Source organism: Peromyscus leucopus, chromosome 15, assembly GCF_004664715.2.
Source record: "Peromyscus leucopus breed LL Stock chromosome 15, UCI_PerLeu_2.1, whole genome shotgun sequence".
NCBI classification, from domain to species: Eukaryota; Metazoa; Chordata; class Mammalia; order Rodentia; family Cricetidae; genus Peromyscus; species Peromyscus leucopus.
The window spans coordinates 3739401-3757562 of record NC_051076.1 but is presented as its reverse complement, the minus strand read 5'-3'; the positions used below and the strand labels follow the sequence as shown (position 1 = coordinate 3757562).

The 18162-nt window shown below is 44.8% G+C and overlaps 1 protein-coding gene across 1 annotated transcript in view; it reads left to right on the top strand.

The window, feature by feature from the left end:
• Plxna2 (plexin A2) overlaps nt 1–18162 on the top strand; it is a 179252-nt gene that overhangs the window by 3719 nt on the left and 157371 nt on the right. The window contains 2 exon segments of the mRNA XM_037211113.1: nt 665–1928; nt 6554–6736. Of these exon segments, the coding sequence (XP_037067008.1) occupies nt 741–1928; nt 6554–6736 (1371 nt within the window). The 5' untranslated portion in view covers nt 665–740.

Below are 18162 nucleotides of genomic sequence, written 5' to 3'. Positions count from 1 at the left end.
GGGTTCCTAGAACCCATCTATTCCTTTCTCATGAGGCAGGGGCTATGACTGGTCTACAGAGGAATAGGCTCATCTACCATTTTAGGGGGGTTTTCAGGTTCTGGGATGGCAGGTTTAGGAATCCAGTCTTTTTTGAATAGCATACTTTCCATAAATACCCTTCCCTCAGGGACAATGAGGAACACGACCAGAGGTGACCAGCACTTCTCCTTTCCTATGGATATCAGAGCATGAGAAGAAAGTATAGGATCCCAGGAGTGTGAGGTAAAGGGAGTCTGAGATAAGATGGAATGTTATTGGCATATCATACTAGAATAAAGTCCTAAAGTGATTATGTGGGGAAGACATTTCAGTCCTGACATCAACACTGACTGAGTGAGTTTTAACCTCTCTGAGAGATAAAATTGATGCCTTGAAATGGAGATGCTTTGTACAATGTAAATAAAACATACAAACAAAAGCGTATTATACAGCATAATGGCTAAAGACCAATGATAATGGGATTCCCTTAGCATCCCTCAGAGGGGAAAATATGTTAAAAATAGAAAAACTGAAATGTAGCAAAAGAGACCCATAGGGCCAGCTGGATTTGAGAATCCTGGTCAAGCAACACAGTTCATGTAGAACTTACTTTTAGTCTGACCCCTTGCCTTGTGTTTTTCAGAACCATGTGAGAGCTGATTCAGAGAAGTGGAGTAGCACACAGAGGAGCTGTCCCAGCAAGCCTTGTCCCTCTCGGGATGGAGCAGAAGAGGTCCCAGCTGTGGGCCATGCAGGCTGACAACTTGTCTGTGGTACTGCTCTCAGTGGCTTGGCTGCTGCTAGCTCGTGGAACCACAGGTATGCCTCAGTTCAGCACTTTCCACTCTGAGAACCGTGACTGGACTTTCAACCATTTGACTGTACACAGAAGAACAGGGGCTGTGTATGTGGGGGCCATCAACCGTGTCTACAAGTTGACAGGCAACCTCACAATCCAGGTGGCTCACAAGACAGGGCCAGAAGAGGACAACAAGGCCTGCTACCCACCCCTTATTGTTCAGCCCTGCAGTGAGGTGCTCACACTCACCAACAATGTCAACAAACTACTGATCATTGACTACTCTGAGAATCGCCTGCTTGCCTGTGGCAGCCTCTACCAGGGCGTTTGCAAGCTCCTGCGGCTTGATGATCTCTTCATCCTGGTGGAGCCATCACACAAGAAGGAGCACTATTTGTCCAGCGTTAATAAGACGGGCACCATGTATGGTGTGATTGTGCGCTCTGAGGGGGAAGATGGCAAACTTTTTATCGGCACTGCTGTGGATGGCAAGCAGGATTACTTCCCTACCTTGTCCAGCCGCAAGCTACCCCGTGATCCTGAGTCTTCAGCCATGCTAGACTATGAGCTTCACAGTGATTTTGTCTCCTCCCTCATCAAGATCCCCTCGGACACCCTAGCCCTGGTCTCCCACTTTGACATCTTCTACATCTATGGCTTTGCCAGTGGCGGTTTTGTCTACTTTCTCACTGTCCAGCCAGAGACCCCTGAGGGTGTGGCCATCAACTCAGCTGGAGACCTCTTTTATACCTCAAGAATCGTTCGTCTCTGCAAGGATGACCCCAAGTTCCACTCCTATGTGTCCCTGCCCTTTGGCTGCACACGTGCTGGGGTAGAATACCGCCTCCTGCAGGCAGCTTACCTTGCAAAGCCTGGGGAAGCTCTAGCTCAGGCCTTCAACATCAGCAGCGATGAAGATGTGCTATTTGCTATCTTCTCCAAGGGGCAGAAGCAGTACCACCACCCACCCGATGACTCTGCCCTCTGTGCCTTCCCCATCCGGGCCATCAACTTGCAGATCAAGGAGCGGTTGCAGTCCTGTTACCATGGAGAGGGCAACTTGGAGCTCAACTGGCTGCTAGGAAAGGATGTGCAGTGTACCAAGGCGGTAAGGAACCTCCATGTACTTTGCTCCTGATTTCTCTGTACCCTTGTACCCTGAGCTTCTGGGCCAATAAGAGCCTGGGAGAAGAATGGGTTTTAGGCAATCAGGTGATGACTACCAATTGCAGAGTCTTGCCTCCATTGCATCCTTCAGATAAGTTTGCTGATTCATTAAATCAATACTAACACATGCCTTTATATGCTTACAGTGCACCAAGTACTGCTTTTGGTGCCTGCTAAGCCGCATGACTAAGCTACATGCTCTCAGAGAGCTTAACTACTAGTGAGGCAAAACAAGCAAACACATAAAACAGCCTAGCCCGATGTGGTGGTGCACACTTGTAATCTCAGCACTTGGACGAGTTGGGGGTAGGAGGATTAGGTGTTCAAAGTCATCCTTGGCTACATTAGTGAGTTCAGTGCTAGCCTGGCTACATAAGACTCAGACAAATAAAATGATACTGCCTGCCAATGGTAAATTTTCTGTAGAGAAAAATAAAACAGGGCAGAGAACAATACTAGAGAATATCTACCATTGAGAGAATAGTATTTGGAGCAGTGGCTGAGAGAAAAAAAAAAAAAACAAAAACGCATTCCAGAGAGAGGTATCAAGTGCAGAGAACTTGGGGCGTGCCTAAACATATTATGAACACCAAGGAATCACAGCTTGATTCAAGCATATGAGAGAAGGTACCACAGCATACTTGTTAAGAATTCAAGATTTGAATCTAATCAATTAGATTAAAAATTAGTTCTTCCACCAATATCCTGTGTGTCCTTGAGCAAGTTATGTGTTATCTGAGCTACAAGTTTTTCATCTTTAAAATAGAAATAATAATATCTTTTTTATTATGAGGATCATGTCATATGAGGATCAATAACTTATGAAAATAAAATGCTTGGCATACAATAATCACTCAGTAAATGAGCATTTAGGATTACCACTGCTAATCATAGTAATGAAGGACTAGTTATTTGCCAATTATCTTACTTTCATAAAATGAGAAATCTGGATTTAGGTTATCTCCAGTTTGCTTCATAGCACTAAAGTTTTATGAACAAAGATCCTCCTCAAACAAGAGAAGTGGAGAGGAAATGTAAGGGTTAACCCCTTGCAGCATCCACCCTGGTTCCCATGGTCTTGTCAGGAGGAAACTGCTGATTCCTGCTTGCCCTCTAGCCAAAATTAAAAGGAAAAGGACACTGTGCTGTGCTCCAGTGGTGCTGCAGAGAGACAAGTCCTGACTAGTGACCATGGGACATCAGAAACACTGGTGATTGCTAGAAGGACAAGTGCCTTATAGCCAGTGGTTCTCAAACTTCCTAATGCTGTGACCCTTTATTACAGTTCTTCATGTTGTGGTGACCCTCAACCATAAAATTATTTTGTTGCTACTTCATAACTGTAATTTTGCTACTATTATGAATCATAATATAAATATCAGATGTGTGACCCCATGGGATCTTAACCTACAGGTTGAGAACCACTGCCTTATAGGAAAAAAGTCTTCCTGTCATCCCCTGGAGAAATGCCATTTCAAGCACCAAAACAACTGGATGTGCAAAATGGTAGTCTCCTCTGGTTCTTATAGTCCAAAGGATCTCAGCGTTAGGGACCGGAGATGATTTAGTGGCCTTTAAGAAATTTAAAGATCAAAGAGAAGTCATGGCCCTGAGCTTGACTTTACCATAGTCTGTGGACTAACATGTAACTCTCAGGTCAAATATTTTAACATTGTTGCCCCCAAAAAGCATGAGGAAGGGACCCATCATTCAAGAATATCAGTTACACATGAAGGGCTGTTTTGAGCAGTTTATTATCTCACCTAATCTTCACAGGTAAAGCACTGATTATCATACCCTTTTACAAATAGAAAGACAAAGGCTTAGAGAATGTAAAATAAACTGCTTAAATCCATATAGTTGTGAACCAGAAAGCAGGGTCTGAATTCAGGGCATCCCACAGACTCCGGATGCAGGATCTGTGAGCAACTGCCTCTGAGAAAAGTCATACTTCAGTCACTTGCTGTCCACGAAAATGAAAAGGGACATCAGGCATTGGGAATACCTGACAAGACATTGAGAAAGAAATTTCCATTGAACCCCGGGGCTTAGTTTCAGAACAGATCATTTCCTTTGCAGTTCTGAAGACTCTAGCATCGGGAAGAATCTAGAGAAACCCACAGCTGCCAGCAAGGGCTTTTCACTTCTTTTACTGTACCTCAGAAACTGGCTTAGGTCACAACTCTGCAGTTCTACCAGCCCCTGGACAAAGTGGTGGAAAAATATGAAACCATGAAAACAAACTATAAAGAATTTTGACAATGACCTAACTTTACTCTTTTATTTTATAGAAGGAAAAACTGAGACCCAGAGAGGGCACATAATAATAAGGGCTGATACAGTAAGGACAGGGCTAAAATCTAGGTTACCTAACTCTTATTGAGCAGCTACTACTTACAGAACAAGGATGAGAAAGAGAAACAGCAAGGGTAGAGAGCAGTGGCTAGTAAATACCTGCTGGCACTGTCCAGTAACACGCTGGAAAATAGTAAGCGACTGACTCCATACAACCAGAGGAAGACAGAGAGCCCTGGTCTACAGTATTTGGCAGTTCCTGTGGTGTAAACACTGTCATGCAGGCTGGCTTTAAGCAGGAGTGACATCACTGGATGTAGATGTGTACATAGACATCTCTCATGAGCTAGCACTAGCATACAATGGCTCCTTTACTCCCAAGCTGTAGTGTGGACTCTGCCACCAGAGCTCAAGGCCATTCTTACTCTAAAAACTTGGTGTTCTTTCTTATGGGATACTCATGTATTTTTTTAGCACCATCACTCCCGCCAGTAGCAGGAGTGGCAGCTGTCCACAAGTACAAAGGTCACAGAAACATGTCCTAGTTCACCTCAGGACTGAGGAGGGAATACAAGCTTGAGAAAAAAATAATGTGCTCTTACTTATTAACCAATTATTCTAAGGAAATGAAGCATCAGTTTGCTCCTCCCTGATGAGGGTGAAAAAGTAAGGCTGAGGGAGGCTTCTGTGATGCTCACTGCTATGTCTTTTGTTTTTCTAAGAAGCCTTTTCCCAACCAGGTGGGAACAGCTCCCTCAGCACTTAAGGTTTTTCTTGGTCCGAAATCTGCAGCCTTTACTTCGAGATTCCATGCTGGGCAGTTAGCTGGGGTGTTTTGGAGCATCCATCAAGATATAGCCTCATGCCAGGCAGTATGCAACCCCTGACCTCAAGAGTCATGCATTTCCCTCCCTTCTTGCCCCCTCTACCCAGAGAGACATCTAGCTGGGCATGCTATGGTCTTTTGAAGCTTGAAAGCCCACCCCTCAGTGACATACCTCCTCCAACAATGCCACACTTTCTAATTCTTCCTGAACAGCCCACCAACTGGGAATCAAACATTTAAATATATGAGCCTATGGGGGGCATTCTCATTCAAACACAACACTGTCCATCCAATCTCCCTTTGACAATTCCAGAAGAGGATGCTGTGACCCCAGTGGACTTAGCCAGAATACAGGGTGAGAATGAATCTTCTCATTCTCTATACAGCAAATTTTCTCACTTATTGAAGGTAGCCTTCTTTCAAAGTGACACAGTTCCTCCTGGCCCACCACTAATCCCTTCAAAAGGCTGAAATAAGAAGAAATCTCTTTGAACACCTATAACGTGCAAGAGATAGTGGCACACACTGATAAAAGTCTTTTTACATACATTGCTTCACTTAATCCTCTATAATTCTTTCCAGAGGTGTGGGGGAGGAAGTATATCATTCCAAATGAAGAATCTAATGTAGATTAAATTTTCCATTACAGGCTGGTGGTACAGGCCTGTAATCTGTTACTGGGGAGGCTAAATCAAGAGGGTTACAAGTTCAAGCCCTGACTGAGCAATTTAGTGAACCTTGTCTCAAAATAAAAAGTAAAAAGAGGACTGATGAAGTAGCTTAGTGGTAGAGCACTTGCCTAGCATGCAGGAGGCCCCAGATTCACCCACCCCCCAGAACTCTAAAGATTAATAAATAAAGAAACCCCAAAGCAAAAGACAGTATCCAATATTATCATGACATTTTCAATGAGTCCTCAGGATGTCAGGTAGTAGTGATAGTTTAGTGGCTTAAAATTCCTCATGCCTCAAGGAAAAAACTCTACAGCCCAAGAAACACTAGCTTGCTCAAAGAACAAGCAGGAAACCTCTATGCCTGTGGAATCTTACAATGTTGCCTCTAGGCTGAATATCCTTTGAGGGAACCCTGTTAAAATAGACAGATCTTCACAGACATGGTGTAAGGGGACATGTAAAGAACCAGAAGGTGAGTTCAGTCAGCTTTACAACTTGAGCCTGGCTTTCCTGGCAGAAAGGTAAAAGGTATGCATGTGACTCTGGGAGAGTGGAGATGGCTAGTCACTCACAGTCTGGTCCCATGGGAGCCAAGATGTCATTGTGGGCCAGGTGGCAATGAGCTTTGTCTCTAACATATTAGACCTTTGATCCCAGGCCTGATCCTTTCTGAGGCCTGGTATCCTCAGGCTGTCAGCAATGGGTGGGTAGTTTGAAGTGACCCTGCCATTCTTTCATTGTGATTCACTCTAGTTCTCTCCTGTCCTCCAGCCGGTCCCCATTGATGATAACTTCTGTGGCCTGGACATCAACCAACCTCTGGGAGGCTCCACTCCAGTAGAGGGACTGACCTTGTACACCACCAGCAGGGACCGCCTGACCTCTGTGGCCTCCTATGTTTACAATGGCTACAGTGTGGTTTTTGTGGGGACTAAGAGTGGCAAGCTGAAGAAGGTAAGAATCAGTAGCCTGACTGATTGAGTTCTCAGTTCTCTTCTTCTAGAAGGTAATGGTCAGTAAAGATTTAGCTATAGGCAAATTCTTGTTTTCTTAGGGGAAGGGAATGGAATGAGGAAGAAGATAGGGATCCGTTTTGTGGTTTAGCCTTAAGTTGTTTCCTCCAGCCATCAGTCAGTAAGTACCTAGGAAATACAAGTGCATTTCAATGCTGTCAAATATCAAGGTATTGGGAAGGTACTTTGCCTAAAGATAAAAACCACTCTCAAATTCCAAATCAAGTAGAACTTATTTGTTGTTGCTGTTGTTGTTTTTGTTATCCACATTGTGAATGATATGCATTGTGACCTCTACCTGGGACCAGCTGTTGGCTGTAAACTGAAAGAAGTTGGCTAGGACAGATTTTGGGTCCTAAGAGCTGTAGTGGTGGATGCTAGCCTCAAGGTACATGATTGGTGCCTAGGTATAAGACCAGCTACCCATCTTTCCAGCAGTTGTAGACTGCCCTCCCCACTTTCTTACCCAAATCTCAGCAGCCAGGACAAAGGAGATATCTTCTGGGCCTCATTGGGTATCCCGACAAGCTGGAGAGAACAGGCTGTCTGGGACTGGCAACAAGGGGGCCCTCTTATGAGGGAGGCTGAAGCCAATAGCTTGTACCTGCTTGTTGAGTGTTTAGGGTGTGGATAGGGAGCACAGTCTGGTTCATTATGTGGGATTATAACAGCTACATTATTTCCTGTCCCAGCTAATCCCCTTTCCCCAAGCTTACTCTCCTGCCACCCCTCACTAGTCCTAGCACCTGTGGATCAAGGCACAGACAAGATTTGGCTGCACCTTATCCTTTGATGTTGACATTACCAGGCTCCTTCCTCCTAATCCATTTAGAGCCCTGGGAGGTTATTGTTGGGGAGTATAGAAGAAAGAGAGCTGGAGGGGAATCTGAGGAAGAATTTCCATATTCTTGTTTTAAGTTGTTGTAGAGGAGGTGGCAAGCGTTATGAGAAGATAGATAACTTTCCAGACTTCTCTGGTCTTTGTAATTCCAAATCCCTTTGACCATTTCTTAGCTCTTGGGAAATGTTCCTGCTTGGTTCTGTCTTGCACCATCACTCTGCCCCACAGCTATGGGCCTGTCTTGGCTTCGGCATGTGGAAGAGGGGGTGACTGTGGTCCTATCATTTTCTTGCCTAAAGCTGGGGAGGGCAGGAGTCATTCCCTACAAGAGAATTGTTCCCTGAGAGAGGTGGTATTCCCTGAGGTTGGGAAGTGGTATATTCTGCTGGTCACATCTCGGCTTGCATGCCTGAGGCTGTCTACCTCCTTGCTCAGCAAGGCTCACCTCATCTAGTTAGGCACATTTGCCTGACACATGGGACTTGGGCAAGGGGGAGAGTTAGAATACCACCTAGCAATCCTCATCAGGCTATGTGCCATTCTTAGACATCTGCCTATGAAGCTTCTATTACTAATCTGCCTGCCAAAGGAAGTACCTTTCTCTAAAATTGTACAAAGGTTATCTAAGGTATAGCAAAAGCAGCATCTGGGCTGGTGCCTGGCACTTTATCCATCTTTCTTTCATCTCCAGTTTCTGGTCCAGACTCTGTCTTCTTTACTATCTTGGAAGCTCTATTAAAGGATGGTCTATTCATACTAATTCTCTTTAAGCCCATCACTGAAGTTTTATTCATAGGATAAGCCTAACAAAGTAGAACCATCCTTGCAAAATAGGACTGTGTTCTGAAAAGCCTTGAAATCATCTAGTCTACTACCCTCATTGTTGCACAGGGAAACTGAAGTTTAGAGAAATAGAGTGATTGATCCATTGATCTAGATAAAGAGACGTAAGGCTAGTTGTCTCTTGTCCTGACCCCCAAACTTGGCACTCTTCACTTTGAGAAGCAGCGGTGGAGCTGGGGGATGGAGGCTGAGAGTGATTTTCAGGCCCAGATTTGCTACAGAGTTTAATCAAGAGCTAGTATCTCTACTTACTCTGGCCTTAGACCTAAATTAAGAAATCAGTATTATTAGATAAAAAGAATGGCCCAGCTAGTTTTCAAAGGAGTAACTGCATCTGCTGACCCCTTAGTATTCATGCATCTTACTCAGTATACATCTTTTCATGTCTCACACACATGTATACACATACACACACACACACACACACACACACACACACACACACACACACACACACACATGTAGCCCAAGTTCTCTGGGCCTTGTAGGAACCCTGTGGAGGTAGCAAGTTCAAGGGCAAGGCTGTAGACATAGCTACCCACTTCATGTCCCAACCTGCAAGATGTCTGTCTTCTTACTGTGAGGTGCTATTCCTTTGGCTATGAACTCATGACATCACCATTTTTTCCCTCTGGGCAGCTCACCTTTCCCTTCCACCCACACTACTTTGGGGTACTTGATATCCATACCTGGCTCCTAGTGGCCTCCCACTTACCAAGCCACTCACCCCCACCCTCTCCAGAGAGAAAGCCCATGAAGAATTTATGGAATGTCCCCAGGAAATTCTAGCATGGTCCAGGCCCCATAGCTCTTTCAACACAGGAAGGAAAATAAAGAAAAAATAGCTAAGAGTCAGGCAAGGGGAGGGAATCTGGGTGCGTCAGAGCTACTCACTTCTTCCCTGCCTGGCCAGGCGTCTCTCAGACGATCCAGCCCTCATCTACAGAGGCTGGTAGGAACAGGATGTCCCCGAGTGGGGAAGTGAACTCACCAAAAGTGGCATAACCACAATGTGATCTTAGGTGCTCATACACATAGGGAACCCAAAGACCAGGCCTTTGCCTTCTGAGGCACCAGCAGGTGGAAAGAACAGGGAGAATAGGACTGAGACCTCAAAGTCAAGATGCAGTACATGTAGGACTAAGAGCTGTGCTTTACAGGATGTGGAAAGACAGGCAAAGCTTCACCACAGGGTACATGCAACAGCTCAAGCAATAAATGTGGGATCAGCCTGCAAGGTCTCATAAAGGAGGAAGAGTACCAGGTTATGCTTTTAAAAGGTGAATTAGAGCCTAGTATGGCTCTGAACCCAAAGAGAAATGTAAGAAAAGGACTCAGGATTAGAGCCCAGCCAATTGTGTGGTAGTACATGCTTCAGCAAAATCAATTAGTCATCACCACAGAAGCAGAAGAACAGCTTCCAGATCATGAGCAGCATTGACTCCTCTTTATGAGAGAGATAATATAACAGAGTATAAGAAGCCAAGTATGAGATAAACAAGGGCAGCAAGGATGTGGGAATCATGCTGTGTTAAATAGAGTTCTACAAGGATGAAAACCCAAGGAAAAGGAGCAAATTGAGTAGATAAAGACAGTTCTCCAGATAATGCAATGTACTGAGCACCTATTATATTCTAGGTGCTATGTCAAGTCCTTTGCAGCTACTAACTCATTGAACTCTGATGCAGCCACTCTGAGGTGAGTGCTGTTATCAACTTCACTTTGCAGATGGGACATAAAGGCAAAGTAAGATAAAGAGATTTGTCCAGTTCCTGACTGAGCCCAGACTTGATTCTCACTTGTTGGCATGCTTAGCCATCAACCTGTAGAAGATGAATTAGGCTTAGTCATTGTGGCTGCAGAGGCTGTTATATGTAGGAGTTGCTGCTGCAAAACCAGCTTTTCCCATAACATAGGGAACGATTTGTTATAACCGAAATGTCTTACTTTAGGGATTGAATACCTGGTCATTAGATGCATCCAGTAAGGGGTACTGTAGAAGGACTAACTCTAATCTAACCCTAGTTTTAACCCTGCATCCACCTACAGAATCTTTCTCATGATGTCACTGCTATGGGTTACTCTGACTCCTTCAATGGAACATGTATGTGGTTTGAATGATAATGGCCTCTATAGGCTTATATGCTTGAATGCTTGGTCCCTAGTTTATATACTGTTTAGGAAGGATTAGGAGGTGTGACATTGTTGGAGGTGTATCACTGGGGGGTGGCTTTGAGGTTTCAGAAAGCCCATGCCAGGCCCAGCCTGTCTCTCTCTGCCTTCATCTTGTGGATAAGATATAAGCTCTCAGCTATTGTTCCCTCATCCTGCCTGCCTGTCCTGCTGCCATGCTTCCTGACATGATCATGGACTAACCCTCCAAAACTGTAAGCGAGCCACCAATTAAATGCTTTCTTTTATAAGTTGCCTAGATCATGGTGTCTCCTCACAGCAATGAAACAGTAACTAAGACAATGTGACAATGAAAGACAGGCCACAGCAGAGAATGGGAACAAAGACCAGAAGGTTAGGGCACCCTAGATATGGACTTTGCAGTTCAAGCTGAGTCGAGCCTGCCCTAAGCATGGCTGAAAGTTTTTCAGGGTCAGGAAGAGGTGTTGGGTATGGGCAGGGCAGGGCTAAGGTGGTGAGGGTGCCTGGGGCAAGACACAGGGGATGGAATGTATGGTGCCTTGGAGCCTGAACACTGTCCCCTGTGATGACATCCTCCTGATTTGATTAGAGCATACTGTAGGAATCCAGAGAAAAGAAACAATGCCCAAGCAGGTAAAGGAAGAGTGGTGGCAGGAACCAGAAACTCATTTCAGATGTTTTTCTGATTTCAGGGAAGAGTAGAGTATGCAGTGCAAGCAAAGTTAATGGGACACAGAACCAGGGGCCATGCTAAATCAGGGAAGACAGGAGTGTGTGTGTGTGGTGGTGGTGAGGGGTAGCTCAAGTTTCAGGATGCTGCTGCTCTGGTTCCTTCCCACCATTCACAGTTGCCAGAGCTCTGCCCACCTGCCCAGCCTACTGTTCCACACACTGCCATGTGCCCTTGCAGAAGCCAAGGTGGCACTCTGCTTCAACCTCCAGTCTTTGGAACTGAGGATGTAACCAGGAGTAAAATCTGCTGTTTCTCTGCCCCTGGCCTCTTAGAAAACATGTCTATTGCCTAATAGTTGTGACACATGCTCTACCCAGTCACTTCAACCATTGAGGGCAATGCCTGTCACATACCCCAGGCATCTGACCCCACTGCCAGATAAAATACTTCACATTAGGGATTCTGTAAGCTGACCTCAAATGTACTGGATTGTACTCTGCCAAATCCCATTTTAATAATTGGAATAGAATTGGGTGCCAGAAGTGACTCTTATGGATGGGGCTATTGCAGAGGACAGTATTCATAATGGGTGAGCAGGTTCATTGGCTGGCAGCAGATAAGGAGTTATGGAAACAGAAGAACTCCTACTGGATTACAGGAAGAGAATGCTGATAGTATTTAGAAGAGGGAGTAGTGGTGCTCTGAGACATTAGCTGGTAAGGCAGGAGGGGACAGCATTTCCAGTGTTGCCTAGAGACCCTGGAATAGCACACATAGCCATCTGCTTCACCTGGATTAGATGGAAACCTTGTAGTAGGCAGGTGCAGAGACCCAGGCAACCACTGTTCCTCTAGCAGCCCTTTGCTTTTTAAGCTTTGGGACACTTTTGCAAATTCACCGATACTGTTCAAGTTCTAGAGATGACCCTGGCTGTTTTAATAATTAGCTAACAGTAGCCCCTGAAATTCCCAACATTTTTAAAGGTAAACTGTTCCTGCCTTTTCTTTTTTTTTTCTTTTTTTTTGTTTTTCAAGACAGGGTTTCTCTGTGTAGCTTTGCGCCTTTTCCTGGAACTCACTTGGTAGCCCAGGCTGGCCTTGAACTCACAGAGATCCGCCTGGCTCTGCCTCCCGAGTGCTGGGATTAAAGGCGTGCGCCACCACCGCCCGGCCCTGTTCCTGCCTTTTCTAAGGAATACACCAAGGTAAGTTTTCTAGTCTCCATCTACCAGAAGCCCTGACATCCCTACCCCATCTTCTTGTAATCTCACAACTGATCCCTTAAGCAAAGCCAGAAAAAATGTGTACTTCTTGCATTAACATCTTAGGCCTTAAAGAACTGATCAGAATTCCTTCCCAGGGCCCAGAGTTAGTGCACAGAGGTTTGATAAAAGTAATATGTCCAGATTTATACACCCTTCTTCCCACATGGCCATACTGACATTCACACAGACTTCCTCCCTAACACCCGAGTTCCTAGCCTATTACTTGGCTCCCCTTCTGGTGTGGGGTCACGGTGGCAGCTGAAAGGCCTAGTTGCATGAAAAGCTGGGAAACATGACTTTCTTCCTTGCCAATCCCATGGAACAAGAACAATAGCCACTGGTTCCTCAAAGTGGAAATGATTCACTTCTCTCTCTGCATGAATCCTTGATCCTGTAAACAACCAGGAATAGGAGCTGGGGAGGCAGTTCCAGAAGCCCTGGTGATTATCCTGAGACTAGACACATCTGACCTGGTCCTCTGGCATCCCCAGGCATCCCAGCAATGCTGAGTGAAATCTGGAGTGGTGGTGGGCCGGTGGATACTCTGACCTCCCCAGAGCCTGCATCACAGGGGTGGGGTACTGGCTCTGGAACTCACTGCCACATCACTGTAATGAGACTGGCTCCTTGCCCAGACTCCTGCCACCAAATTCACTGTTTGTTTTGTTGTTTTATGGACCCCTTGGGTCCAGAGGACTGGTCTTCCCAAAGCTGGGAAAAGAGGCATTTGGTTGGCACTAGGAATAAGTTATACTTACAGATACCCTCCCCCATATGTATAACCTACTCAGCCATGACAGATGTAGGCAGAGGGTTTTAGCTCTATCCAGAGTCCCAGCAGGCCCAGGGAAAGGGCTTCCAGTCTCCCAGAACCCTTCTGAAAATGGGAAGCTAAGGGCTTATTTATTTTTTGCATCTTTTGTGCAGCTTGTACAGTTCAATCCTAGTGATTCCTGTTTGAGGCATAAAGCAGAGTGTTTTGCTGTCTGTTCCTAGTCCAAGAATGAGTCCTTGCAACTTGGGACTTATTACAAGAATGTTAAAAACCAGGGAACTGTGCCTTGGAGCAAGAGATTGGAGATAATGATTCAACCTCATAGCATTCAGGTGATCCAAATAGGTTCTATAGAATTTGCTACAGGCCAAGGTGCTAATGTGTAGAAGTCACACCCTCAGGAAAGTGCCCACCAGATACATACATGTTTTTTAGGCAATTAGGTCTTGCCTACCTATGAACAGGGACATGGACAAGTGTCTCTTTCAGGAAGGACTTCCAAAGACCAACTGTTCCAGTTCCTTCCCTTTGGGGTAGGACTAATACACATAATGAAAATTCTGTAAGTTTCCTGTGATCTAGTTCTGAATACAACCTGACAGCAATGTGATCTCTGCAGTGACCTGTCCTTGTAAAGCAAAGGTGATTCTTATCCCTGCTCCATGAAATTATGTTACTGGAATAGTATTTATCAAATGTTGTGGTTTGAATGAGAATACCCCCCAACCCCTGCCCATAGGCTCATTCGTATATTTGAATGCTTGGTTCCTAGTTTGTGAAATAATTTGAGAAGAATTAGTAGAATTGGCCTTGTTGGAGGAGGGTTTCATAGGGGATGGGCTTTAAAGTTTCAAAAGTCCATGCCAGGCCCTGTCTCTGTCTCTGTCTCTGTCTCTGTCTCTGTCTCTCTCTCTCTCTCTCTCTCTCTCTCTCCTCTCTCTCCTCTTCTCTTCTCTCCTCTCCTCTCCTCTCCTCTCCTCTTCTCTTCTCTTCTCTTCTCTTCTCTTCTCTTCTCTTCTCTTCTCTTCTCTCTCTCTCTCTCTCCTCTCTCCACCTTGTGCTTGTATTTAAGATGTAAGCTCTCAGCTTACTGCTCCAGTACCATGTCTGCCTGCCTGTTTCTGTGTTCTCTGACATGATGGTCATGAACTCTAACCCTCTGGAACTGTAAGCCCCAATAAATTCTTTTATATGTTGCCTTGATCATGGTGCCCCATCATAGCAATAGATGTGTCAGAAGCTAGTGTCGAAAGTCCTCTTCCTAATGGAGATTCCATCTTACTGTGGGAAGACAGACAGAAGCCAGAGGTGAGCATGATCCCTAGCTTGTGTGGATGGTAAGTGCCGATGGAAAAATAAAGTCAAGGAAATGATTCACATGAAGCAGGGAGGGCAGAATTTGGCACAGTCACAAAGTGTGGCCTTTTTCTTTTGTTTTATAGAATAAGGTAGCAACAAACACTTTGGATATTTGTCATAAGGATTAAAAAGATAGTATATGAAGATTACTTAATAGTGACTGTTTCAGAAGAGTCTTCTGTGATTGTGGACATCTTTGAGACTTCCCTCAAATCCTACTTCTTCCCTGCTTCCCTGGAGGTAGTGACACTATCAGATCAGGCTTCCTTTTAGTGACATGTTTGCAAGGTCAGATAGAGGAAGACACTCCTGCCCCCGACCCCTAGTCCTGAGTCATGGGAAAAAAAATATTTGGAAGACTGGCCCAGCTGAACCCATCTAATCTAATCCCACTGGACTTTGGCATCCAGCTACATTAGTCACCAGTGAGAGCAAACAATATGTGCTGGCCCTCCCTAGGGCGGAGCTGCAGGAAGTGAGGTTCTATGCCTGCTGCTTTGCAGAATTAACCAAACCAGCAAGCACTGTTCTCTCTTGATGCTTGCACCCAAGCCAACCACAATATTGTAGTGCTACACAGCTCTGCCCCACAGGAAGCAGTTTCTTTACCTGGACCACCATTGTCTGTCTTGCCAGACTGCTGTGGGTGTCTGAAGTGAGGGATGTAGAGTATCTGACATGGAGCCTTGTGTGCAGCTTAAGGGAGCTTAGTGAACAGCAGCTGTTGCCACTGGCATCCTCACTACTAGTGTTGCTTTAGTCACCCCTTTACTGTCACTGTTTTTCTTTCAGAGGTCTGAGTTCTGTTTTTATCATTGTTCTTAGATGCTCAAGAACTGGGGTTGTTCTGTGCTCTGTTGCATGTGGTAATAGTCCGTACACTTCTGGTCATATGGCTAATCAAGGGAAGATGTGGAAATCGGAGACAGAATTACAAACATTTTAGGGTATAGATGATCCCCACACATATTTAAGTAATTTGCAAAAACCACAATGATCAAATGAAAAGGCTCCTGGAATAGCTAGGTTTCTCTTTCTTTCCTCCCTGTTAGCATACCTTCTGTCCAGTGAGATGCAAGGCAGAGAGAATGAACCTGGAGTTCTGAGCCTCCTAGTCTATCCCAATCTTGTCTCAGCCTTCAGAAAGTCCTTTAGGCTTCAAGGTGGAAAAGAAGTTGAGGAACTGATGCCAACGTATCCTAACCAATCACTACTCTCCTACTTTTCTGGATTCCATTCCAAAGCTAGTGCTACCAGCTGAGTATTGTTACTGTCCCTGGAAGGAGACATAGCTTCAGTGGGTTCTGTAACAAATCAGATTGTTCTTTGCTTGAGTGTTCTGGGGTTTGTGAGTAGGCAACAAAGACAAGGGTAGAGACTACCGAGTTGGGAGCTGTGGAGGGGCCAGGGCCCTCAAGAAGAAAGCTGACATTATCAAGTAATATCAGGAGCATTCTTGTAACTGTAAATGAATTTTGCAGCTAGAGGAGATTCTAAAACAAGGTCTAATCTAGAGATCCTGGACAGTGATGTATGTATCCTTTCATTTTCTGGAGAAGCTAACCAGGTCTTGAAAGTTAGGGTAGTCTACTCAAACTCACACAAGTTCTTAGTAACAAAGAAATTCTGGAGTCTGGGTTTGGGCCCTTCTCTCAGTGAAAGAATCTTCCTTTGCATCTAACATTAGATCGACTGCTGCTTCTCACTAGAAAGCAAACATTTTTCTGAGCAGAACCCAACTTTGGTCTGGGGATTATTCTCAGAGCAGGATCCACATAGCCTTTGCCAGGCCTGACCATGTAGCCTGCCCTAGAGTGAACTGCTGTTCTGATCCTTCATTCCATGTGTCTGGAATTCTTACCAAAGTCTGTCTATCAGGAAGTCTTCTCAACCACCAAATGTTTGCCCTAGAGCTGAGAGATCCTGACAAGTTACAGCAATGGGACTCTCCATTAATACATGATAAGCCAGCAACTCTATCTGTCTACTATAAACTAGGCACTTCCTGTATACTAAGCCCTGAACTGAGTGTCTTTTCAGTTATGCTTCAGCAACTTTTATCAGGTAAAAATTAGTATGTCCATTTTACATATGAACAGACTGAGTGAGGTCCAACAAAGTTAATGACAGAGTTTCTTTGCTACAAAGCAGAGAGCTTGGATTTGTATTCAAATATCCATAAATCCAGATGTGTACTTTTAACCACTGGATTTTACACTTTATTGACCTTCTCTAAGAATCTATTTTTCCAGCTGCAGTCTTGTATGACAAGACTTTTCCCTTTTCTCAGAGAGACACTACATGTATTTCTCACCCTAGAAAGGGATCCCATGGCAGACCAAAATATAGGTACCACCAAAGTCCAACAGGAGTGTGGGTGAGGATTTACTTACAAGAAGAGAAATGATTCAAAGAACTACATTACCAAGACCCATCCTAGCATGGGTGACAGTCCACAAAATTTGGGAAACCTGGAACAAACTGCATTAGCTTACAAGCAGCTCAACAGGTTAAAAAGTGGTCTTTCCAAGTAACTCTAGTCTAAACCTCTTCCAGGCAACTTTGCTAGTGAATCTGGTAAGTTTCAGGGACTTCCTAAAGTTATTTTGAGTTATATCTTTCTGCTTAAGAAGCTTCCCTGTAGGATAGAATGTCTCAAGTCCAGGGGAAACTATTACACAACTCCCCCTTGACTTTTCATAGAGTTGCAAGAAGTGGAGGGGGTGGAGACAAACATTTTGCATTCTGTAAAGCAAAGGTGCCCAGGAAACCAGGAACATGGCAGCTGTCAGCTCAGCACACTCTCTTGTTTCACTCTCTTCAGGCCTCCTCCTTGGATTCACAGTGGGTGGGGTGACAGCCTTTTGTGCCACATACAATCTCTAGCTGACTTGCCTTTCTCCAAGCATCACTATTTGCTCAGAGCTTTCTGAAAGGGACACAAAAGAGAGCTACTGACAAAGCCAAAGGCTGCTGGGTAGGGCAAGGGGCCTGGCCTGTTACCCATGCATCCTTCAGAGAGCCCCCGCCCCATTCTTCTTCAAAGACATTATTTAGGATCCTTTATGTGCCACTCATACCCATTCAGAGATGACTGGGCAAAGGTTTCAGTGTGGGTGAAGAGGACACTGAGAAATGGAGTCATTTTGATTTAGCAAATTGGAAGAGACATTAATGCAATAGTTAACAGCAGATCACTGCTGAGGGGATGGACCTGAATGTTCAATCTTTGTTTATGGGGCTTACACAATTCCATCAATATTGATGCCTGATGCCTTTGATTCTGACTGTAATCATTGCTATGAATTAAATTTGCAGACCTATAATTAGGATTGCTATTAATAGGGCCCTAAGCTAAGTACCACCATGTCCTGTGTCTCTCTCATGGTTGAAAATGGCATCCTTGGAATGCTACTAATAGGACACACCTGGGATTTGTCAGGAGTGATGCGAAAATT